The 25,738-nt window shown below is 37.3% G+C and overlaps 1 protein-coding gene across 3 annotated transcripts in view; it reads left to right on the top strand.

Moving 5' to 3' along the window:
- Nucleotides 1-25,738, top strand: part of LOC126076837 (bifunctional heparan sulfate N-deacetylase/N-sulfotransferase 3) — a 226,761-nt gene that overhangs the window by 171,514 nt on the left and 29,509 nt on the right. For all 3 annotated transcript variants that reach the window (XM_049885458.1, XM_049885460.1, XM_049885461.1), the window contains exons 7-9: nt 16,149-16,331; nt 18,390-18,486; nt 24,005-24,128. In XM_049885458.1, coding sequence (XP_049741415.1) covers nt 16,149-16,331; nt 18,390-18,486; nt 24,005-24,128 — 404 coding nt within the window. The remainder of the gene's footprint in view (nt 1-16,148; nt 16,332-18,389; nt 18,487-24,004; nt 24,129-25,738) is intronic.

Here is a 25,738-nt window from a genome sequence, read left to right as displayed (position 1 = left end):
TAATATCCAAACAAAGATTCTTGGAAATTTTCCTTTAAGTCACTATGAAAAATTTGACACTGAGTCTGACTCTCTGCACTTCAGATTTCATAATCCCATTAAGTCTTCTTGTACCTCTACGTGAAGCTCTGGGTGGTGGTGCTGTGTGCCATCGAGTCGACTCCAACTCATAGGGACCCTATATGACAGAGTAGAACTGCCCCATAGGGTTCCTATACTGTAATCTTTACAGGAGCAGACTGCCAGGTCTTTTCTCCTGCACAGCAGCTGGTGGGTTCCAACCACTGACCTTTCAGTTAGCAGCTGAGCTCTTAACCATTGCACTACCAGGACTCCTGCAGTTCTGGGTAGTGGCTACTATGTGGAAGGGTAGACATTTTTGGAAAGGAAACATTTATAAACTCTAGTTTTTCCACTTTAGTTCTTTTTAACAATTTCTTCACCAAGCTCCTGATATAAGTTATAGGTCAAATGTAGAGCCTCCACTACAAATTATTCATTTTTAAAAAAGCAGATAACAGGTTTAGTTACAATCTTTTGCGACCTTATCACCTTTTATCCCTAGAGTTAGAAGCTTCCGTCGTGGTGTATTGTTCTTGCTACAGCTGAAATAGACCCTCTAGCTGCATCAGCTTTGGCAATAGGTGGCCTCTGCTCTGCTGACTCACAAAGGTTTGGAAGCTTTTATATTTCTGGTCTTTCAGCCTCTCCACTGAAATGGCCTTTAAGTATCTTGCCTTTAATTAACTCTTGGCTGGCTCCTGTATCCGGACCCGCCTCCTCCCAGTCCCTGCAAAGCCCTAAAAGAACCACTTCATTTAGATTTTCTTTGTGCCAAACATTATTTTTTAAGATGTTTCATTTCAATCAAAGCAGTAAGATGTGGCTTGCGTAGGCCCAGTCAAACCCTGGTATTTTCCGTCCCAGGGAACAAATAGTTACCTGGGTGACGTCATTAATAGCTGGTATGTTTACTCTTGGGTATTGTCTTTTTTCTCCTTAGAATCCTCATTCTCTACATACAGATCTGGATTTCTGTACTAAATTGTTTTGTTTTGTATTTTGTTAAGTGCAGTCAAGTCAGTTCTGACTCATAGCAACCCTGTGCACAACAGAACAAAACACTGCTCAGTCCTGCGCCATTCTCACAACCATTGCTATATTGGAGTCCATTGTTGCAGCCACTGTGTCAATCCATCCCATTGGGAGTCTTCCTCTTTTTCAATGAACCTCTACCTTACCAAGCATGATGTCCTTCTCCAGGGACTGATTCCTCCTGATAACATGTCCAAAGTACATGAGAAGAAGTCTCCCCATCCTTGCATCTAAGGAGCATCCTGGCTGTACTTCTTCCAAGATAGATTTGTTCATTCTTCTTCTCAGTCCATGGTATATTCAATATTCTTCACCAACACCGTAATTCAAATGCATCAGTTCTTCTCCAGTCTTCCTTATTTATTGTCCAGCTTTCACATGCATGTGAGGCATTTGAAAATGCGTGGCTTCGGTCAGGTGTACCTTAGCCCTCAAGTTGACATCTTTGCTTTAAAATATTTTAAAGAGGTCTTTTGCAGCAGATATGCCCAATACAACACATCCTTTGATTTCTTGACTCCTGCTTCCATGGGCATTGATAGTGGATCCAAGTAAAATGAAATCCTTAACAGCTTCAGCATTTTCTCTGTTTACCATGATGTTGCTTATTGGTCTAGTTATGAAGATTTTGTTTTCTTTATGTTGAGTGTAATCCATACTGAAGACTGTCTTTGATATTCATCAGTAAGTGCTTCAAATCCTTTCCTTTCAGCAAACAAGGTTGTGTCATCTGCATGTAACATGTTAATTAGTCTTAACGCCAATCCTGATTCCATGTGCTTCATATAGTCCAGTTTCTTGGACTATTTGCTTAGCATATATATTGAATGACTATGATGAAAGGTACAACCCTAACACACACTTTTCCTGATTTTAAACTATCCAGTGTCCCTATGTTCTGTTCAAATGATTGACTCTTGGTCTATGTACAGATTCCTCATGAGCGCAACTAAGTGTTCTGGAATTCCCATTCTTCAAAACTATGTTATCCTTAATTGGTTATGATCCACATAGTCAAATGCTTTCCCAGTGAAACAATGGAAACATCTTTCTGGTATCCTCTGCTTTCAGGCAAGCTCCATCTGACATCAGCAATGACATCCCTCATGCCACGTCCCCTTCTGAATCTACTTGAATTTGCAGTAGTTCCCTGTCGATGTACTGCTGCAACTATTTTTGAATTACCTTCAGCATAATTTTAATTGCATGTGATATTTACAATATCATTCCATAATTTCGGCATTCCATTGGATCACCTGTCTTTGAATGGGCACAAATATGGGCATTTTTTTTTTAGGTTAAATTAAATACCTGTAGGTATATCTAATTTAATTTCTTCTCTGTATCCATTATACCTGTGGAGGCAGCACTTTAAAATGAAGGCGCAAAACGCTTTTGAGAGAAAACAGAGATGTTTTCATTGAAAAATTGAATCTAACCTTCGTGTTACATTGCTGCTTAAAAGGGGATTGTCTTAGTCATTTTTAAATGTGTGATAAGCTGTAAGTCTATTCATTATTCTGGCACTTTGTGAGTCTAATAGAGCAAGAACAGCTGCTGTCTGGTCTCTAAATAACTGCAATAGGGTCTTTCAAAGTAATGTAGGGACAAGATCAGAACAGCACACACAAGGTGCACAATGCAAAATTAATTGAAAATTGGTGGTCTGAGAGTTGGAGACACTCTTACGGTGTGTAAACATTTGTTCAGCAGCTAAAATAATGGCAATGCTTAAACCAACAATATTACTTCTTCTGGCACCTAGCAGAAATGTTAATTGATCATCAATCATTAGCTTGTAATCAAAGGATTGAACTTGCAGTCTGAGTATATAGCCAGAAAAATTAAGTGAGAGACATAAATGTTATAAAAAAGACAAACTGCTCCAAATAAATTGCTTTAAATTACATTGACCTCATCTCTGTACCGTTAAAACCTCCCCCTAATTGAAAGCAATTGATTTACCCTTCCAGCTTTCCATTAAAGCCTACCAGATCCTAAATTCAAAGTGTTAAGAGTCCTGTGTCAAATTATTTTGCAACTGAGTTTCCCTTTGAGAGCCTTCAATGATGACTAAGGCACCAGCCAGGTAGAAAAGCAGTACTCAGTGAATTTAAGCCTTAGGAATTAAAGTGACATCTTTTCTTTCTCTTACTGGAGAAGATGACAAAAGTAATGGAAGTAATTTTTAGAACAAAACAGTTGGAATAGCACAAAAATATGAAAGATAGTAGACACCAAAATGAGATGCAAGAGGAACCATCGTGCTAAAATTTCAGTGTCTCACGCAGCATCAAAGATGAAAAGATCAAGTTTCTGGAAATTAAGGAGAATTTGTGAGGAAGATTTTTAGAAAGGATTGTGCCGTGCAGTAAGTGTGAGCCTCACTGCCCCTCGACCCCTGGAAGACCAGAGGGCCAAGTGTCTGCCATGGCACCAGCTCTGCGGTGATGATCGTCATTGGTACCATCAGAGAGCTTGCTATGTGTTCCCTGCAGGTGGGGGCATAGTAGGCTGGTGTCTGACGCATGGCTGATAAAACTAAAGCATGAAAGAGAGAGATCAGCTAACACGGTCTTTGTCAGAGGAGGAGAGGGCTACATCTGGGAAGTACGTGCCCTCTTTTCAATGGAAGGTCAAAGCCTTCTAAATCCCAGAGACCAGGTGTGAAACTCTAAGTAGTAGTGTTAGGCTCGGGTCCTTAAAAAGGAATCCCATCTGAGAGGGCTCCTGACATAGGACTTGGAGATGCACTGGCCTAATAAAGCAAATTGCATTGGCAGGGCCCAGTGGGGGATGTCTCCAAAGAACTCAGGAACTCACCTATAAGGGAGCCAGCTTTAAACATATACCATCTTACAATCAGTCAAATAAGAATTTCTGCATGCTTTTGCCTCCTTCTTCCCCATGTCCCAACACTGAGGGGTCAGAAGCCCTATCCCTTAGTGTCATCTGAGCATGAGGAAGAGTAAAATCACACCAGAGAAAGGAGAATAGGGTCCCTGCATCAGGCCCCAGCTGGGGGAGAAGAGAAGATATAATATTTCAACAAGTTTGACATTTTGATTAGTATCTTAGACCAGAAGATTTAAACTACTCAGTCAAGACTGTTTTAAAAAAACCAAAACCAAATCCATTGCCATCGAGTGGATTCCAACTAATAGCAACCCTATAAAACCCAGTGCCATTGAGTAACCCTATAAAAAAAAAAAACACCCTATAGACAGAGTAAAATCGCCCCATAGAGTTTCCAAGGAACAGCTGGTGGATTCAAACTGCTGACCTTTCTGTTAGCAGCCGTAGCACTTAACCACTACACCACCAGGGTTTCCCAAGACTGCGTTAACAACCTAAAATTACATTAGAATTTTCTGTTGCCTAAGATGCCAGAGAAGTCATACCATCTGCCTCAGCCAAGGATGGGAGAAAACCACCCACACCGACCGAATAGATTCTAAAGCAATAAGATTGCTTTAGCGATTATACCCCCTGAATCCAAAATGTTTAATGTATGAGTTACACAATGATTTTTAAGAATCAAGTTTTTCCCAGTACAAATATTGCATTTGGAGTTTGTGTGATGACTTGGTTAAGAAAACATGATGTAAAGTGAATTATTTTTATTGCTTTTTGCAAATAAAGCAAATAGAGGCATCTGGACTCTGAGATTAAAAGTAGATAAAATAAATCATTATATAATAATATAATATTTGATAATATCATACCACAGAGTGCTGAGTGCGTACAATGACCATTCATAGTACACCTACAGATTCAAAGTCCATCCTCATTGGAAAAAAAAAAAAAAAGACTAAGAAGTGTGCTCCGAATGGCTGATTTCTTTTTCCTACACATAAGGCAAGAACCAAAATGCATTCCAGAGTATGCTCACATGCCTTCTTTGGAACAAGCCAAATAATTGTGATAGGTTAGCCTTGGAGACAAGAATTTCAAGACAAGTCTAAAAATCATATTTTACCCAATTAAGATTATTTCCTGCGTCTTTTTCAAGTAATATGTATTTCTTGTGTGCTTACTATGTTATCAGACATTATATCAAACCCTTACCACGCATTATCTCATTGAATCCTCACAAGTAGTTCATCTGGAACTGTAAGACTATTGCCCCCTCCCCAATCTGATGAAAGATAAACTGTTTTTCTATATCTCTTCTTATTCTTCATTCACATTTGGTTTCTTTCCCACCTGTCGCTTGTTATAGATTCAAAGCTAAATAGTCAAAGCTGGCACGACTTCCAAATAATGCTTTCCAGAAAGTGAGAATCACACAGAATGAAGCAGTGATTTGAAATGACGAGGGTAGTTCTTCTCAGATCCCTACTGTAAATTGTCGCCATTCATGAACTCCAGTAGACTGCTTCTTCTTTTGTGTTTTGTTCCTATTCATGTCCCTGGTGAATAGGAAAAAAGCCCAGGGAAGTAGGGCGCAGTGCTGAATCTAAGCCAGGTGGCACATAAGATACCAGCCTCCAAAATATGCATTCTGTTTTACCCACTAATTCTACCACTTGTAGGAAATTTTCCTAGGGATATAGTCAATGATACAAACCAAGACATATCGACAATGATGTCCAATCATCCAGTGCTGTTTAAAACAGTAAAGAGTTGAAAACAGCCTAAAGGTCCAACAGTAGAAAGTTGATGAAATAAATTTCGATGATTAGTAAGATAGATTACTATGTATTCATTAAAATATGTGTGTGTGTTTTAGAAGCAATTTAACATTGTAGTAAAGTGTTAAAACTATATTGCTAAGTAACAAACATTAGGGACTAAGTTATGCCATATTTTAATATATAAATACAAGATTTTATATGTATTTATAAAACATTGAAGAAAATGTCCGTAAATGTCCTTCAAGTGGTAGGATTTGGAACGATTTTTTTTTTTTTTTTTTTGCCTCTCTTTGTTATTTTCCAAGTATTTTACATGGAGCATGTAATTTTTAAGAGCAGAAAGACTACCCATAATGAGGCAGACTTCAGTTCGTTCCAACAAACACTTACTGGTAGTCTGTTATGCAAATAATTAAGTTCAAAAAACATTTTTTTAATGAGCCATGCCAATAACTGTAGGTAAAAAAAAAATTAAGACATAGCCCCTGCTTTTGGGGAGCTCATAGTTTAGCAAGATGAACATATAACAAATCAAGACTAGTAGTTCCAATAGTTGTTGAAAGAGAGCATAAGGTACAATGAAGATACAAAAATGGGTGTGGCCACCCTAACTTGGGAGATACATGGAAGGTTAACACCTAAACCTAAATAGTATTCATGGTACATTGGGGTTTAGAAGATGGATAAAGAGACAGAAGGTGTTCCAAGTAGAAGAAATAGCATGTACAAATGCATGGAGGCTTTGCTGGAATGGAAAGCAAAAGAAGACAAGTCGAAACATATGAAGATGGGGGCGGAAAGGCAGGGACTAGATCATGATGGGCTCTTGAAGCATTAAGGATACAGACTCTAGAGGTACACTGTCCAGTATGGCAGCCACTAGCCACAGTGGCTATAGAACACTTGAAATGTGACTAGTCCAAACTGAGATGTACAGTAAATATAAAATACGACGTTGGATTTCAAAGACTTAGTATTTAAAGAAATGCAAAATATGTCATTAATAATTTTTGTATTGATTACATGTTGAAATGATATTTTGAATATTTTGGGTTAAATAAAAAAAAAAAAAAAACCTATTGCTGTGGAGTTGATTCCAACTCATGGCCAGCCCATGGGTTATAGAGGAGAGCTAAGCTCCATAGGATTTTCTTGGCTGTAAACTTTACAGAAGCAGATTGCCAGGCCTTTCTTCCATGATGCCTCTGCGTGGGTTCGAACCACCAACCTTTTGGTTAGCAGCCTAGCACAATCTTTGTGCCACCTAGGGACTTTTAAATTATAATGTGAGCCATAGATGTGATTTTAAATTTTTAGTATCCACATTACTAAAAATAAAAAGAATACAAATAAAATTAATTCTAATAATATATTTGATTTAATTTAATGTATTTAATTTAATATATTATTAAAATTACTTTTGTTTATTTTTAGTAATGTGACTACTAAAAATTTTTAATTCCATATGTGATTTGCATTATATAACTATTGGACAGCACTACTCTAGAGGATAGATTAGAGAAAGACCACACTGGAAGGAGGAAGACTAGTTAGAAGCCTTTTAAAGAGTCCAGATAAGGTGTAATGAAATATTGAACTAAGCAAATACAAATAGGGGTAGAGAAAAGAAGATGGGTTTGAGTCGTAAAAGAGGCTTTATTGACAAAACTAGGAGATCAAGTTAATAAGAAATGAGGAGCTGGTAAAAGACTGGAATACCTTCAAGTTTTTGATTTGATGATCATGTGAATAGTAGTAACTTTAGGCAAAATAGAGAACACAGAAAGACCTAGGTGTAAAGATTCATTCATTCAAATATTTACTGAGCATCTACTATGTTCTAATTATTATCTAGCTGGTTAGGTGCTAAGGATCTAGCAATGATAAAACAAATGAGGTACTTAATCTTCTAGAGTGTTCTTAGACTCTAGTGTAAATATATAATGAGTTCAATTTAGCCATGTTGAAAGTGAGATGTCTATGAGACATTCCAGTAGAAATGTCAGCTAGACACATAGAGGTTCGATGTGTAAAATTTAGGAGAAAGATATGGATTGTAGTTAAAGACGGAAATCTGGAGGGTGGATTAATGGGGGTGGAAAAGGCCACCTAGGAACAGTACGTAAAGAACAAAATCCCGAGAAACACTAAGGGAAAGTGGAGGAAGGGGAATCTACAAAGGCGATGGATGGAGGAGAACTAGGAGAAAACAATCTCAAAAAAGGCCCCACCTGGACACCCTTTCAGCTCAGTAATAAAGTCACTCCAGAGGTTCACCCTTCATCCAAAGATTAGAAAGCCCATGAAACAAAATGAGACTAAAGGGGCATACCAGCCCAGGGGCAGGAACTAGGAGGCAGGAGGGGACAGGAAAGCTGGTAATAGGGAACTCAAGGTTGAGAAGGGGAGCATTGACATGTTGTGGGGTTGTTAACCAACGTCATAAAACAATATGTGTACTAACTGTTTAATGAGAAGCTGCTTTGTTCTGTAAACCTTCTTCTAAAGGAAAAAAAAAAAGTCCCCCAAACCACCCATTGCCTTCGAGTCCAATCCTACTCATAGCGCCCTGTAGGACAAAGTAGAACTGCCCCATAGAGTTTCCAAGGAGCAGCTGGTAGATTCAAACTGCTGACCATTTGGTTAGTAGCCAAGCTCTTATCAAAAAAGCCCAGGAAGGAGAAAATTTTTAGTGTGGTCAGTGGTGTCAAATGGAGCAGTAAGATAAGATTACCAAGGATCCACTGGATAAGGTAGTTAGGAGCCCACTGTTACCTTTGTAAGGTGCTTTCAGTGGAGTGGTGGGGGCAAAGCCAGATTAGAGAAGACTGGGAAGTAAAAGGAGGTGAGGAATAAAGATAGCACCTGTGGACTTCTCCTTTGAAGAACTTGGCTGGGAAGGACAGTGGTTAGAAAAGATAAAAGCTTAAGGGAGAGCTTAAGATGAGAGAGACTTGAACATATTTTTGGGCTTAGGCAAGGCCCAATAGAAGGCATTGAAAATAGAGGACAACAAAGGAGTTTAAGTGTTGGAATAACGTCTCATGGGAGTTGAGAGTGGATGGGATCAAAAGCATTGGGAGACATATTAGCTTTGAATACAAAATGGAGCACCTTAGTGTTCTCATTTGTCAGAAGGGATTTGAAAAAGACAAATGTGTATGGGCTGGGGTAGGAAGTTGAAAGAGTTCTTGTCTGATGGCCATTATTCTCCATTAATTAGGGGATAATTACCTAGGGAAAAATTAGAGAGTGGAGATTGAGCAGGAAGTCTCCAGAGAGGGATGAAAGTTTGAAATAGCTGCCGAAGGGAACTCAAGAGCCAGTTGACAAAAGATGAATAAAAAGAATATCCAACAACACTGAGGGTGCCATTAAGATTGGGTACCATATGCTTATGTGACATGAATAGCTCCCATTGTGTGGTTTTTCTCTAGCTGTGCTGAACAGTCCATATGTGGGAGTGAAGTAATTCCGTGGCAAAATTGATTCAAAGCCTTGGATTCACATTAAAAACAGAAAGATGATTTGGGAATCTGTGGGTGATGGTGGGAGAGAAATTCAAATAGTTGTCCATAGAGTTTTGCCCAGTAAAAGAAGAGGAGTGATTAGAAGGACATTGATAGATGCGGAAACAATGAGAAGGTCAAGAAATGGAGGACCAGATAAGGGTGATGAGCTGCTGGAAGGGAACTATAAATGAGAAATGATTCCTCCAAAATAATAATGATCGATCGATAACAATAATAAATAAAAAAAAAAAAATTTTTTTAAATAGCTATCATTTATTAAGCTATCATTTATTAAGCAATTACTGTGTGCCAGGCAGTGCTTTAAATATTTTATCACATCTATTCCTTAGAACAACTCTGTAAGGTAGTTATTCTAGCCTCTTGTTCTTTTAGATAAATAAATTTAAGGACTGAGAATTTAAATAAGTTGTGAAGACCACAGAACCAGTAGGTGGCAGAGCCTACTTTTTTAACCACTGTGTAGGCCAAAGTCAAAGACATAAAGATATAATTTCCTTACAAAGGAATGAGGTTTCAAGGCAAACAGGGAAGACAGCAGTAAGAAAGTAAGCGGAGACTGGGAAGACAGTTCAGGAAGAGGAGCTCAGAGTGAATAGGGATGAAGTTAAAGAGACTAGAACAAATCACTGAGGAAGCCTACAATTAGAGTGGTGCTAAAGGATTGTCAGAATGAATGGCACTGGGAAAAAAAAAAACCTGACCCTGTATTCCCCAACTTTGCACATAAGTTATTGGTGCAAGCTCAAGGCACATTAAAAAAAAAAAAAAAAAACCCAAGTTTCTACGCTCTAGCATCAATTCAAATTCACAGTGACTGCATGTGTGCAGAGTAGAACTGCGCTCCACAGGATTTTCAATGGCTGATTTTTCGGAAGTAGATCACGAGACCATTCTTCTGCGATGCCTCTGGATGGGTTTGAACAGCCAATTTTTTGGTTAGTAGTTAAGCACTTAACTGTTTGCACCACCCAGGGACTCCTCAAGGCACATACTATCTATTATAGGAAAATAAGGTTGAAAACGCCTCATGCCAGCCCTGAAGGAATTTACCGTACAATCTAGTGTTGAATAAAACTGGGACCAAAATAGCATAATACAAACTAGGGTAGAAAATGTCAGAAAGACAAAACTAGAGTGCTCCGGGGCTCAATTTTTTTTAAAGAATGCATTAGCTAGAGAAATCTGAAAAGTGGAGGTGGTACTCTATACACATGGGATTTAGATAAGCAGAGAAGTGAGGCTGTATATTGCAGAGAGAAGAAATTGCATAAACAGAGACGGCATAGGCAAGTCCAGGGAGAAGTATGTTTGGAAAGGTAAGCTGATGCTATGTTAGGACAATACCCTGAATTTATACTTTATATATAATTCAGAAGGCAATGAGGAATTATTAAAGGTTTGAACCAGAAAATTAGAGAATAAAAGATTTGGGTCCAGAGCATGCTTAGATTATCCTTTCTCCTCAGGACTTTTTATTTTTTTCTAGAATGAGACACACTCATTTGATGAAGCACAATCTTGACAGTGGTGGAACTCAAATATATTTTAAGATGATGAAAATGAAATAACTGGAATTTGATCACTGTCCCATAAAAATAAACTGGCTTTCTTTATTTTAATCCCTAAAGAGTATTTCTAGTCTGAAGATGTAAGTCTAGGAGGAAGAACAGGAGGCAAATCACAGTGTGCTATCCTCTACCACACAAAACTTTAATGCCAGTGACATAAAGTAAAAGTGAACAGGAAAGGCAGCCTTTTAAATAAAGGAGTTATAAGACGCATCTTAGATGTATATGTGGAAATGGAGAAGGATTGTGCTTTGATAAAAATGTAGGATTGAAAGGGAATTAGGAGCCGATTGTACACGTTTATATGAACTACATGAGACATTGGTGGTTCAATGGTAGAATTCTCACCTTCCATGCAGGAGACTCGAGTTCGATTCCTGCCCAGTGCACCTCACGCGTAGTGATGCGTTCATGTAATGTTAGTGGCATCTGCATGTTGCAATAATGCTGAACGGGTTTTAGCAGAGCTTCCAGACTAAGATAGGCTAGGAAGAAAGACCTGGCCATATCCTTCCAAAAATAAGCCAGTGAAGACCGCATGGATCACAACGGCCCAATGTTCAACCGACCATGGGGATGGTGCAGGACTGGGCAGTGTTTTGTTCCATTGTGCATGAGATCGCCATGAGTCAGGGCCAACTTGATGGCAGCTAACAACAACATACGAACCGTGGTTCTTTTTCAACATCCTCTTTATGCGTCTCCACACATCTGTCAGCAGCATTTGCCCGGTTGTTTTGTTTTGTTTTTGCTAGGGATAGCTCTAAGTCCAGGGCATCAAAATATATGTATGAACTTAACAAGACGTGTTTGTTTTATATATATTCAAACAGAGCAACTTATAACTCTTGTCAAACTCAATCTTTTCTCGGGGAATAAACAATGGGTTCAGACAGTTTTCTTCAAAGAATGTTCTCATGGCACCTGTGTCAGGATCATTATGGATGAGTCTTTAAAATGCAGATACTAGGGCCCCCTCTGGACCTAGAACATCAGGATCTCTGCATGTAATGCCTGGTGATCTGAACTTCTGAAAAGCTTCCTAGGTGATCAGTATGTATGCTAAAGCTCTTGAATCGTTGGCTACCTAGAAGAATACAAAAAAAAAAAAAAAAAAACCTGGTTGGACAGAGGTGAGAAGGAGGCTTTGCACTGTAATCCCTTTTCTACCTTCTGAATTCTGAATCTTGCCATGAACAAAACTGAAAAAAGAAGAGCATCGTATTCATATTTGTACCCCCAGAGCCAGGCAGAGCATCTGGCACGTAGCAGCATGACCAGAACCCGTCTGTGGAATTGAACTGATCTGCATGGTCCTCATGGCATATTTTTTTTTTTTTTTATTATAACTAACATACTCTTTTTACACTCCCTTTCCCTCTCCTCTTCCCTCACCTTCTCAAAAGAAAGAGAATAATGGCTGCGTTATCAACTGTTTTTGCACCAGGACACGTTTTGCTCCTTATTCTTCTTGGTAATGATTCATGCATTCCTCATACCTGGAACTTAACTAGATTCACATGGTTGGGGCTGGAAAGTGTACATAAGACTTCCCATATCTTTCTCTTAGCTACAATTTTTACCAGTTATATCTATTTCTTTCTAATGAGTCCCAATGTATATGGCATTTGACACTTGCCTTTTGCCTTTTACAGAAAAAAAAAAAAGTAGATAATTATCTTGTTATATATATCTATGTCTATGATATATATAACAAGATAATTATCTACTTTTTTTTTTATGAGCTAGGAAGAATATTTTTTCCACTCATAATAAAACGAAGTTTATGCCTTTGGCAGTGTTTATAATGATTTGAGTTTTAAGCAGCTAATTAGCCTTCTTAGTAGCTTTTACTTAGAGCAAAAATTGTTGTACAAATGCAATTGTAACTTCTAGCATTTTCCTTCCCACTGGAACCTCCATGTATAATACAGGTAATTTAGTTTGATCCATTCCATCCATTTTTTTTTTTAGAACCTCAGTTCTGAAGCATTTTAAAAATTATAAAGATACCCTCTTTATGAAAAAACTAAGACCTTATTTGCTCTGAACTGATAACCTTTTCAGGCTTTTTCATTGTTTCTTTCTATACCATGCAGAGATTGCTGTCAGGTGAGGAAATGCCAAGAGACATTATAAATGTCAGAGGTCAGAACAGGGACAAGGAAGAAAAGCTCACAACATTCCAGTTAGGTGTTTGTTCTCACCAGTCCCATTGCTTGTTGTGCAATAGATTCATAACTTAAAAAAAATAAAGAAAACTTGAAGAGGCTCCATATTAAACAAAAGACATATAATATTCCATGTCAAGAGAGAATATTGTGATTCAGTGTTTTATGTCCTAGCAAATTATACTCCCTTTGGTCTTGTATTTCTTTAGAAACACAAAACAAAATCCCGGGCTTGACTCTGAAGTTTAAAAGTGCATGAGGTGGCATGCATTAGGAAAGAAAAAAGAATTACGTTGAAATAGCCTTTTTGCTTATAGTGCACTTTGCGTTATGCTAAAGTGAATATACAAATAGAATTGAAAACCTGGGAAAGCTTCCATGCTTGCAGGCTAAGTAGCTTTTCTTTGACAGGAGTAAGTTCAACACCTTGAGTCATTGCGATCCTTACAGATCAGGTTGAGTTTCAGCAAAAGCAATGTTGTTCGCTAGCTCATAACTCATTTTGGGTTTCCTTTGTTTATCAGAGAAAGTGACTTTTTTTTTTTTTTTTTACTTTCTGTAGTCGTGCAGTTAGAAAAGTAGTACTCTGCTTTGATTGTCACAGAATATTATGTTTTCCAAGGTGGGAAAGAGAATTCAAAGGAAGATCAAGTGTATAAGTGTCACAAAGTCACACAGGATCTCTAAGTTTTCAATTTTCTTTCCATTGTAAATATTATTCAGGGACACACATGTATTTTTAAATCTTTTATAAAAATAAGAAATTTCAACAAGTGGCTAACCAGGTTAAGAAAAAAAAATACATATGTATGGGCATTTATATATTTTTACATTGTATTAAAGTTTTTCTTTTAAGATAAAAACATCGTGAAATATTCTGCTACATTGAAAAAAAAAATGTGGCCTATAAAACAAATCAGGAAAGACTGCCTCTAACAGCCAGTATAAAAGAACTTTCAAGTTTAAGTATGATTTTCTTAAGTTTCTCAGTCACATATTGTTTTGATGAACTTTGGAGAAGAAAAGGAAGTAGGGGTAAAACAAATAAGTTACAGAATTGAAATGACTATAGAATATAACCAGGTTAAATTTTAAAAGTCTTATTTTTCAGAAAGACCCAAAATGGTATACGTCTTACTTATCAAATCCACTACTGTATTGTTCTGCGGGAGCTACTTAAAATCACCCTCAAAGTATTTTGTTTGTCAAAGTTCTAAGATTTAATGTCTGTTCAGAGCAGAGTGAATAGAAACACAATTAAATATTCTTGATCACAGTTGAGGCTTTTCATGGGAAAGCCCTGCAGGATTTGTTCCCTAGAATATAAATAGGCTATTACTATTTCTTATTCATAGTTGGAATTATTTTTTTTTCTGATTCATTATATCAGATCTTAATATAACCCTTTCTCTCATCTTTACCACTTTACCTTATTGAATTTTATTTAATATTTCTTTCAGCCACTTAATGAATGAACCTTTTATATTCACTATTATGATGATTATAATAATAAGTATTACTACTCATTCCCATGACATTGTATATTTTAGGAAAGTGCTTTTATCACCTGGATTATTTTATGGCTCTTTTTAATAGTAGCATAAATGCTACAGTGGTTTTCTTTGCCGTTGAAAATCTCATGGAGGAGAATCATTTCCATTTGTCAACATCTAACCAACAAAAGCTATTTGCATGGACTTAGAGCAGTAGCTTTAAAAATGCTCAGATCAATTTAATCAAACCTATAGAATTGAAATTTATTTTACTATGAAAAGTTCCCCGCATTTGCTATGATTTTTTTTTTTTTTCAGTGTATGAATTCAATTTAGGTCAGATGCTTCCATAGGAAGAGTCGATTTTATCTGCCCAAGCACTGAAGACTATATTTAAAGGAGGTATAAGATACTGGGAATAGTAAAACCTGTTGCCATGGATCCTGACTTACGGCAACCCCATGTGTGTCAGAGTAGGACTGTGCCCCACAGGGTTTCCAAAGACCGATTTTTTGGAAGTAGATTACCAGGCCTTTCTTCCAAGGCACCTCGGAGTGGAGTTGAACTGCCAACCGTTCAGGTAGCAGCCAAGCGCGTTAACCATTTGCACCACAAGGGGACCCCAATACTTATACATATATTGGAAATAGTAGGCCCAATAAATATGGAAACATATTTTGAGAGTGTTATTGATGGAAAATGGTTAATGGTTACTTTAGTAAAAACTCGGGCACCAGCCTGTTGTCATTGTGGCCTTTCATAAATGCAAATCGGAGGTCACTCAGTTAATATTAATAATGGCAATTCATTGACCCTTGAAGAACTACATTATAAGTGAATTAAGTAGATTAAAATTAAAATTCCAACCTCCTGGGATCCTGATGTCTCAAATGATGAGTAGTCCATACGTCATGAGGCCATTATGTGTTGACATTTTTGTTGTTGGTTGTCATTGAGTCGATTCTGATCTATGGCAACCCTGTGTGTTACAGAGTAGAACTGCTCCATAGGGTTTTCCTGACTGTAATCATAGTGGAAGCAGATTTCCAGGCCTTTCTTCCACAGCACTGCTGGGGGGGTTTGAACCACCAACGTATAGGCTAGCAGTGGAGCACAAATGATTTGCATCACCTAGCAACACCTCTAAAATATGTTACTCAGCTGCAACCTGGCTGCACTAACATCAGTATATGGCAGCTAATGGGTGTTGGATTTGTTTTTTGTTATAAAATATATTAAAATTTCAAGAAAAAATGCTCATCAGGTCTTGCTAATAATACATTCTCTAGTATGCATTCATACAGTGAGAGTCCTTGAGCTATGTCCAAAATCTCCAAACACTTCATGAATTGAAGCCCTGCACAGACTAAAACCAAAAACCAAACCCAGTGCCGTCAAGTCGATTCCGACTCATAGCAACCCTATAGGACAGAGCAGAACTGCCCCATAGAGTTTCCAAGGAGCGCCTGGCAGATTCGAACTGCTGACCCTTTGGTTAGCAGCTGTAGCACTTAACCACTACACCACCAGAGTTTCCCCTGCACAGACTACTTAGTAATAAAAAAAAAAACTTAGCCTTGCTGTGATTGCACTGCCCCCTAGTGTTAAAACAGTTTGTATGTACCCTGCTGTTCATCTTTGCCTTTTTCAGATCAGCATTTTCATGACCCATTTGTCCAACTATGGGAATGACCGACTGGGCTTATACACATTTGTTAATCTGGCCAACTTCGTGCAGAGCTGGACCAACCTGCGACTTCAGACTCTGCCTCCACTGCAGCTCGCTCACAAATATTTTGAGCTCTTCCCTGAACAGAAAGACCCTCTCTGGCAGGTAAGACAGGATCAATGTTGTTTTTGTTGTGAGGTGCCATCGAGTCAATTCCGACTCACAGCAACCCTATGTACAACAGATCAAAACATTGCCCTGGTCCTGTGCCATCCTCACAATTGTTGTTATGCTTAAGCCCATTGTTGCAGCCACTGCGTCAATCGATAGTTTGGTATAATTGCTTAATTAATCCTAAAACATATCTGTGGTTCTATGAGATAATCCAAATCAGAAGAGTAAAGGCATCTTTTTTTAAAAAATGTACATTTTGGAAATGTTAGTGGATTTGAGAAACTGGATTGAGAACATGGAGAAAGTGTTTTGTGGTAAAAAGACTAAGTTTCTTAAGACAAAATTGTCACAAAGATATGGCATATTCAGAGTATTCTAGGGTTATCCCAGAATTTCAAAGGATAGATGGGCGTCCTAGAAGTTCAGGTACATACTTGCAGCTTAAATTGCCCACTCCACGATCTGGGAAAAGTAATATTCTTAGCAAATACTTACTTAGTGTTTACTATGGGTCAGATTGGGCACTTGACATTTGTTAATTCATTAAATCCTCACAACTACCCTATGCGGTAGGTACAGTTATTAGTCTCATTCTACAGATGAAAAAGCTGAGGCACAGAAGGGCTGAGCCCCTTGAACAAGGTCACACAGCTTGGGTATAGTAAAATTAGGAATCAATTCCAGACCATCTGGCTCCAGAGACTGTGTCTTAATCACTGTGTAAAATGCTACAGGAGACTCATTGATGAAGCTGATGGTAAAACAATAACAACCTTCAGCAGAACTGAGTAAATTTAGCAGATTGATATTGTGGTAAACTCTGTCTCCATTCAAATCATCTTTAAACTGTGGGCTAATTACCTCCAGAGCACAAACAGATAACCCCAAGCAGGGAAATAACAGCACATTTTAGCAAAGTCAACGATTGTGGACCGCATGTTACTTTTCAGTCTTTATACCAAGCATCTTTTAATCTTACCCACTATACAATACCATCGATGTTAGCCTCTGGAAAGACATACAATTTTCCTGCTAATTTAACACCTTAGTTTTAAACTGAAATCATTATTATATCAGGAGACTGGGTTGAAACCCATTTTTTTTTTCTAGGACAGTAGCCAGAAAGAATACCCTTGCTTCATTCGTAGCATCTGTTTATTATTTGTTCTTAGCAGAAGGTTTATTTAACTACATAAATATATATATATATATATATATGCAGTATTAATTGAGTAGAAATAGAAAGTGGTCCCTTTTGACCACTCTTGAAAATAGCAGTAAAGGGTACTGTAATTCTTTACTCTTTTCAACATAATATGCACTTTGCAGTCAGAATTAAAGGGTGTTTTTTAAGATACATCTTGTACACTGTGTGTCAGTTTAAGTACCATAGATCAAAAGCCGAATCCCTGAGGTAGTAATTCACCCTCATTTTGCCCTTTTGCTAAAATTTGGTGCTTTTTAACACCACAGCCTGTAAAGTTACATTTTTAGATATACATTTACTGGCCCTTGAAGGCAGCTGAAAGGAATCAGCTGTCTCTTTAAATAGCATTATTATGGTCGGGGTCCATATCCCTCGGAAGCACAGCAGGAAAGCTCAAAGTTACATAGAATGAAAATTTGACACCTTGTATTTCATTTATGTAGTGAATGCTGAGAGTGTATCTTCTTTTAGGTTAGCAGAAAACAGTCTCTGCCCAGCAAGCTCACTATTTAAAAAGAAGAAGGAAAAAAAAAACACTGAGACATAGAACTAATATAAAATAGAATAAAAAAATATATAAAACTCTCAGTGACGTGAGGCTGTTTACCCACAGTGGAAACGCCTTCCCTTCCCCACCTCCTCAGTAGACTCTCAACTTCAAGATGGAAAGAAATGATTTGAAAGCTTTTTGGATACCATATCAAGGCTTTCATTTTTAAAATGGAGCCACATAGCCTTGTTACCTGGGATATCTTTTAAGGGCAGAAGCTGAAAAACTCTAGCACACAATGGACGCACTCACTAAATAAATAAATAAATTTCTATATTCTTCTCTCGTTTAGAATCCTTGTGATGACAAACGCCACAGAGATATTTGGTCTAAAGAAAAAACCTGTGATCGCTTACCAAAATTCTTGGTAATAGGACCCCAGAAAACTGGTGAGAGTTTTTTATGTTATGATTAACCAACTAGTGTAAAAATCCTAATGTAACAATCCTAAAGACTAGATGTCTTAGCCTTCTAGTGCTGCTATAACAGAAATACCACAAGTGGATGGCTTTAACAAAGAGAAGTTCATTTTCTCATAGTCTAGTAGGCTGGAAGTCCAAATTCAGGGCGTCAGCTCCAGCGGAAGTCTTTCTCTCTCTGTGGGCTCTGGAGGAAGGGCCTTCTCATCAACCTTTCCCTAGAGCAGGAGCTTCTTCATGTAGGAACCCCAGGTCCAAAGGACACACTGTGCTCCCAGTGCTTCTTTCTTGGTAGTATGAGGTCCCCTCTCTGTGCTTGCTTCCCTTTCCTTTTATCTCTTGTAAGATAAAAGGTGGTGCAGGCCACACTCCAGGGAAACTCCTTTACATTGGACCAGGGATGTGACCTTAGTAAGGGTGTTACAGTCCCACCCTAATCCTCTTTAACATAAAATTACAATCACAAAATGGAGGACAACCACACAATACTGGGAATCATGGCCTAACCAAGATGACACATATTTTTGGGGAACACAATTCAATTCATGACACTAGACCATGAATTCCTGTCACAGTGACTTCTTACACTTCCTAGAAATGCGGATGAAAAAATAACACATTATGTATTTTGACATAATCTTTGTTTACCTAAATAACATACTTAAGCATTTGTCAAAGTGTTTTGTTTAATTAAGGGAAAAGGTCAAAAACAGATGTCACAGAATTTGAATATTCAGCAGGAAATTCTGTGATAAATTTTTTTTTCCCCGAAGATCTTAATTGACAAGTATTGTTAGTAACATTTCTGAAATCAAAACTAATCAAGTGTTTAGAGAGTAGTTGACATGATTTTGTCAAAAGTCAAGGGAGACACATATAAATACCTGTAACTCTTTATAATAAATCTCTTCCAGAAAAAGAGCCTTTTAAGCTGCCATCTTCCTGATACGGTTTATTTCTAAACTATTTCTTGCAGAGATGACTATTTTTTTTAATAGTCTGAAAGCTGTCTGACAGGCAGAATTCCCAGACGTAAACAAAACTTTGTGCTAAGAAAGGTATTTATTAAGAAAGCTTCCACGGTTTCTTAAATTTTTTCCCCCCATTAAGTTCTTGTTTCTGTAAGAATCAGTATTAAAATGAGGCCCAGTGGAAGTTTTAAGGCGGCAGACATTCATGCTGTATCCTGCATGATAAATTATTCTGAGCCCTTGAATTCTGGCCTCACAGAAAACAGCCATTTCAACCAGAACCTTTCGTAAGGGGGATGTGTTCCCTCTCTTCATCTCTTTAGAAATAACTCGGAAGAATTCTATGCAGTGTACACAAAGTTTAGCCCATTCATTTTCCATTGGTCCCATTTGAAAATACCAGTCTGAAAAAAATAATATGACAAATTTTCTCGCCCTTATCTATTTCACTTTTCCTTATTTATTTAAAGTCAAGAGGCATATGGGAAAACGTTTAAACTAAAGTCTTTTCATGGTACTCCCACCGCCATGGTGTAGCCTCACCGGCACTGATCTCTTCTGCTCTGGGAAGCATGCGTGTTCTGTGTATCAGGTTTGCTTCAGAAAGCCCTGCAGGAGATGCTTCCTCCCGTGTTGTACTGGACAGGAAGACATTTTTTGATATCACAGTTAGATGGCAGAATTATTACCTGTCATCTTAAGCTCCATTGGGTTTCCAAATGTTTCCATTACAATTTGTATATGACATTTACCTTTGCAAAGGATTTTTTTTAGTCTATTTCCTATAGAAATTGAATTTTTTCCAGCTTTATTGCGGTATTAATTTACATGTAATAAAATTCACACATTTTCAATATATAGTGATACCTTTTGGAAATTGTATGCAGTTCAGTAACCACCACCACAATCAAGACACAGAAAATTTCTGTCACCCTAAAAAGTTTCTCTGTGCCCCTTTGCAGTGGATCCCCTCCTCCACCCCCAGCCACGGGCAACCACTGATCTGCTGTCTCCACTTATAACCAACCAACTAGTTGCCGTCAAGTCAGTTCCAATTCATGGCAACTCCATATGTGTCAGAATAGAACTGTGCCCCACAGAGTTTTCAGTGGCTGATTTTTTGGAAGTAGATCACCAGGCCTGTCTTTCAAGGCTTCTTTGGGTGGACTCAAACTTCCAACCTTTTGGTTAACAGTTGAGTGCATTGACTGTCCCACTCAAGGACTCCTCTGCTACTGCAGTTTTGTCTTGTCTAGGATTTCATATAAAGAAATCATGGTGTACGGTCTTCTCTGTTTGACTTCTTTCGCTTAGCATAATCCTCTTGAGCTTCATCCATTTGGTTGTGTGTATCAACATTTTGCAAAATTGATTTAATTGGACAAAAACATCTCCTTAATTCCACGAGAATTAAAGAGCTTCATTTTTTAACATTAGCTTTGTCAAAAGTGTATTTTTGAATAATTTTTTATAGACTTATAGTAACCTGGATATTCAAATATTTTTCAGTGTTGAAACGGACAAAAGTATAAAAGGTGAAGCTTTACTGATGGTTATCTGACTGTGTCATGGCTGTGATTCTGTAGTTGCATTATTGTTGCTGTTAGTTACCTGCCATGGCTCCAGTCCATGGTGACCCTATGTATAACAGAATGAAACATTGCCAGGTCCTGTGCCATTTACCACCATTAAAATATATGTATCAGGACAGTTTTTTCAGACTCCACACCATGTGTAGGAAAAGCCAGAATTTAGAAACCACTATGTAGTTTTTTGACCACTGATACATTATGACTTTTACTGACCATGTGAAGCAATTAGATCATATCCATTTTTTTCTGTTTGTCTCTTTAATGGTGGACATGAAAGGCTATTAAAAGCAAATAACATAATTGAGTACCGTTCTTAAACATGAAATTCAAAAAAGAGTGTTTTCAGTTGATCTAAGAAAGGAATTAATTTCTGTTTCTCTTTTCACACTGTAGTATCCATACTTCCTTTCCCCACAAAGATTTGTTCTTTTCAGTTTTAAAAATGCCTTAATTATATCTGAATAAAGGTGTAATTTTTTTATTTTAAATACCTTCCTAATACTCAGATTTGAGGGGAGGCACTGTTTAGGTGCTTTGACATAGGTTATTTTACTTGACTCTCATAAACCCTGATAGCTACGTATTTTCTTCCCCATATTAGGTAAGAAAACTAAGACTCATTGAGGGTAAATAATTTTTTGTTCAAGTTCTCACAGCTGGTAAGTACTAGAAATAAAACTATTGGCCTTAGGATTGTACCTGACTCCAAAGACCATATTTTTTTTACTCTACTGTGGATTTCAATTAATGGAGGTTGGTTTTTTTTTTTTCCCCTCAATAAGTTTTAGATTTTTTCCACATTTCTTCTAAGTCAGTGGTTCTCCAAGTATGGTCCCGAGACCAGAAACATCAGGATCACCTGGGAGCTTGTTAGAAATGTAAATTCTTAGGCCCCACATTGGACCTGCTGAATCAGAAACTCTGGGCATCGGGCCCAGCTATCTGTGTTATAACAAGCCCTTGAGATGAATCTGACACATGCTAAAGATTGAGAACCACTATTACAAGTCAAGCTTATAAAGACCATTTTTCCTTTGTATATAAGAGATTACTGTGCTTCGTGCCGTATAGCTATGTCTGATTATAGATAAACTGTTCATTGTTTGGCTCAAATACAATCTAGGAGCAATGTCTTTTTCAATTCATTTGCAGACAGTAGGGCTGTTGACAGAGTTATTTTACCTTTTCTTCTGTTTTATAGATATGGTAGGTTTAAGTAAAAAAAAAAAAGGTTTAAGTACAATACTAAAAAAAGCTTACCAGAGAGATAAGGAAACTAAAAAATGGGGAAAGATGGCAACAACGTATTATTACTAAGTAAAATTAGAACAGTGATTTATCCAGGTGAGAGAAGTGCAGTATGATAAGGCCATGTCTGATCACCATCGCTAGCTATCGACCTGTGTAATACAATTAACAGTTCCTGCTCCGTCAGATTATATAAGAGTATAAATCACATTACGGTGGAGAAGCAGGAACCAGAGGGTGTATTTCTGTCTTAGGAGTACTGACTGCACAGACCAGAAATATTTTTATAGTATGATCTCATAAACACAGTCACAGTTGCAAGCACGTGGTTAAATCTTTGGCAAACTGAACTTCAGACCGCCATCCTTTCCTTATAGCGATCTGACTAAGCTACTCTCTTTGGCTGATAGAGTATAAAACACTAATTTTTATAGTTTATGACATTGCTTACTTAAAAAAAATCACACCCTTGCACCTTCTTAGTCACAGATCTGTAGTTACCTGTGATATGCTAGTCTCTTTCCCAAAATGCAAATTTTTAAGCTCTGTCCCTAAGAAAAAGCACCAATCTTTTGTTTAAATTTAGCGATTTAAGCAGTTTTGTGTCTGTGTATGTGTGGTTGTAAGGATTTTTTTAATTGTGCTTTAGATGAAAGGTAACAAAGAAAATTAGTTTCTCATTAAATAGTTAATACGCAAATCATTTTTTGACAGTGGTTGCCAACCGCACGCTGCGTCAACACTCTCCCCTTCTCCATCCTGGGTTCCCTGTTTCCATTTGTCTAGTTTTTCCTGTCCCTTCCTGCCTTTTCGTCATTGCTTTTGGGCTAGTGTGCCCATTAGTCACCTGTACATGAATTGAACAATGAAGCCCATTCCTCACATGTGTTATTGTTGTCCCTATACCAAACCCATTGCAGTCAAGTCGATTCCGACTCATAGTGACCCTATAGACCTTTGTAATCTTTGGCTGAAGGGTGAACCTCAGGAGTGACTTCAGTACTGAGTTAAAAGGGTATCCAGGGGCCATACTCTCGGGGTAGTTTAAACAGTTTTTGACTCTACTCTTTACACACATATAATGACATCCAAATTTAAGAACACTTGCTGGAAGATTAAATTCTGTCTCCAGTTTAATAAGCTTTCATAGGCCTCAGCAGGAACTTCACAGGAGAACCCAAGGATCAATTTTGGTAATGTAATAAAAAAAAATAAAAATAAATTTTTTTTTTTTTTTTTTTTTACCTCATATTAAATGATAATATGTTTCATTATATAGTGTTTTACTAATATCAAAATATTTTCGGGCACGTTATATTTTTTCTTCCTTGGAGAAACACCATAAATAAGTAAGGCAAGTGATTTTCCGTTAAGGAAACTAAGACTAAGAGAAGCAAAAAGCCAAAATCATGGAGCAAATCAGTGGTTGAGCCAGGAGCAAAAACTGGTTTACCTAAACCGTGCAACAAGCCTCTTCTCCCCACACTGGACTATCTCCATTTTCTAGAATCAGCTTCTTATAAAATGCTGGATATCTAATTAATTTAACTCAAGCCGAACTTACGATGTATCTGTTTGGGTCACTGTAATATTTACTTTAGTAGTAACTTTGAGATGCCAATGCTAAGAAATTATCCTTTCATTCAATTAATGTCTAAACCTCTCTTGTCTTCCCAGGTACCACAGCTTTGTATTTGTTCCTGGTTATGCATCCTTCCATCCTTAGTAACTCCCCCAGCCCAAAAACCTTTGAGGAGGTACAGTTCTTTAATAGAAATAACTACCACAGGGGGATTGATTGGTAAGATGGGTTATTAGTATAAATCTCAAAGTATATGTACTGTACACAGTATAAAATTAGCACTAATACTTATAAACATATTTTTATATCATGAAATTACCCTCTGTACCATGGTACATTGGTTGAATGACATGAAAGAGCACTGAAATTATTCATAACAAACCCTTCTCAGTTTTTGAAGGGACTTGTTGACCCTGGAGGCCCACATGTAATTTCAGTTGGCATTACTTTTTTATAGTAGTTACAGATATGAAGACAGAGAAATATCTTACTACCCAGGCATTTCATTCCTCTCTCTTTTAAAGAAAATATCTTCATACTTACCTTCTTGTACACTCTGCATATGTGTTGCTATAGCCCACGCATGTCATTTTCTACTGTGCTTTGGCATAAAAGGTTAAAAAATAAATAAATAGAACTAGAAATATGTGTATATTTCATGAATATATTTCATAAAAGCTAAAAAAACTATCAATGCTGTAAGAAATTTAATTTTTGCCCTTTAAATTAAAATTAGAAATATGTTAAACATCTGAGGAAAATAGTTATCTTAAAATCAAATGTAAAAATGTCAAATATACATAAAATATAGCAAAGGAGTATAAATTGATGGTGCAAACTCACAGCTAAATCATAAAATGTATCTAGAGGTCTTAGCATTAAGTTATAATACTGGGCAGAGAATGGCATAAAAGAGTGGAGTTGCTAGAATAATTCTAGAGCATGAACGTAAACTTCTTGCATGTATTTTAGCATAAAGAGTTGTAGATATTAACATCTATTGTCAAATGGCATGATCTCAGCTTTAAAAGTGTCATCCCGTCAAGAGCCAATGAATGGAAAGACTTGCGAGTAGAAAGATAAAGAAATGTATTGAGTATAATTAGACACCTACTAGGATTACATATATTCTGTTTATTATATTTCTCACTGCTAATTCTTCTATGCAGTAATTGTTATTGATTACTTGTGTGATATTAAATAATAGCTGTGAGAATGATTAAACCATCAACCACTTAGCAGGTGTTTGACCACCGATGCAAATCTGTAGACCAGTGTTCAAAAGAATAAAATGATGTTAACGTAAGGACTAAAGGTAGTGATTAAAAACTACTTTGGAGGTGAAGGGGAATGCAATACTTGGGCTCCCTGGAACTGAAACTGAGGAATATTCACAAGAATTGTCTTTAAAAAAAAAATAAAAAGCTGATCATAGACCAGTACTATGGGTAGGCACTGTAAGAGAAACAAAAAAAGTCACCCCCAAGCAGTTTTTACAATGGGATGACATAAATAAGCAGAAAGTTAAGAGCAATGAAAGATTTTTATAACAAAAAACATCTCAAACACAAACACTATTAATTGACAGTGTGTTTATAAAAGGCAATTAACACAAATAATAAATGATAGTAATGGAAATTTGTCACTCTGCTGGCAATAGCTGTAGTAGTGACGTCAACAAAATCAAATGTATTCACAGTCTTCAGCCTCCCTGCATGCCTGCAAAGCCTCACCATCTCAGCAGACCCTTTGGGGCCACAGCAACAGAAGGTTGAAGATTATGTGGTTCAGAGGCCAGAGTCACAGAATTAACGCAGGCACAGGTAGCT

The sequence above is a fragment of the Elephas maximus genome, chromosome 5, assembly GCF_024166365.1.
Source record: "Elephas maximus indicus isolate mEleMax1 chromosome 5, mEleMax1 primary haplotype, whole genome shotgun sequence".
NCBI classification, from domain to species: domain Eukaryota; kingdom Metazoa; phylum Chordata; class Mammalia; order Proboscidea; family Elephantidae; genus Elephas; species Elephas maximus.
Note: the sequence above shows the minus strand (reverse complement) of the source record. Positions and strands in the feature narration are given on the sequence as shown.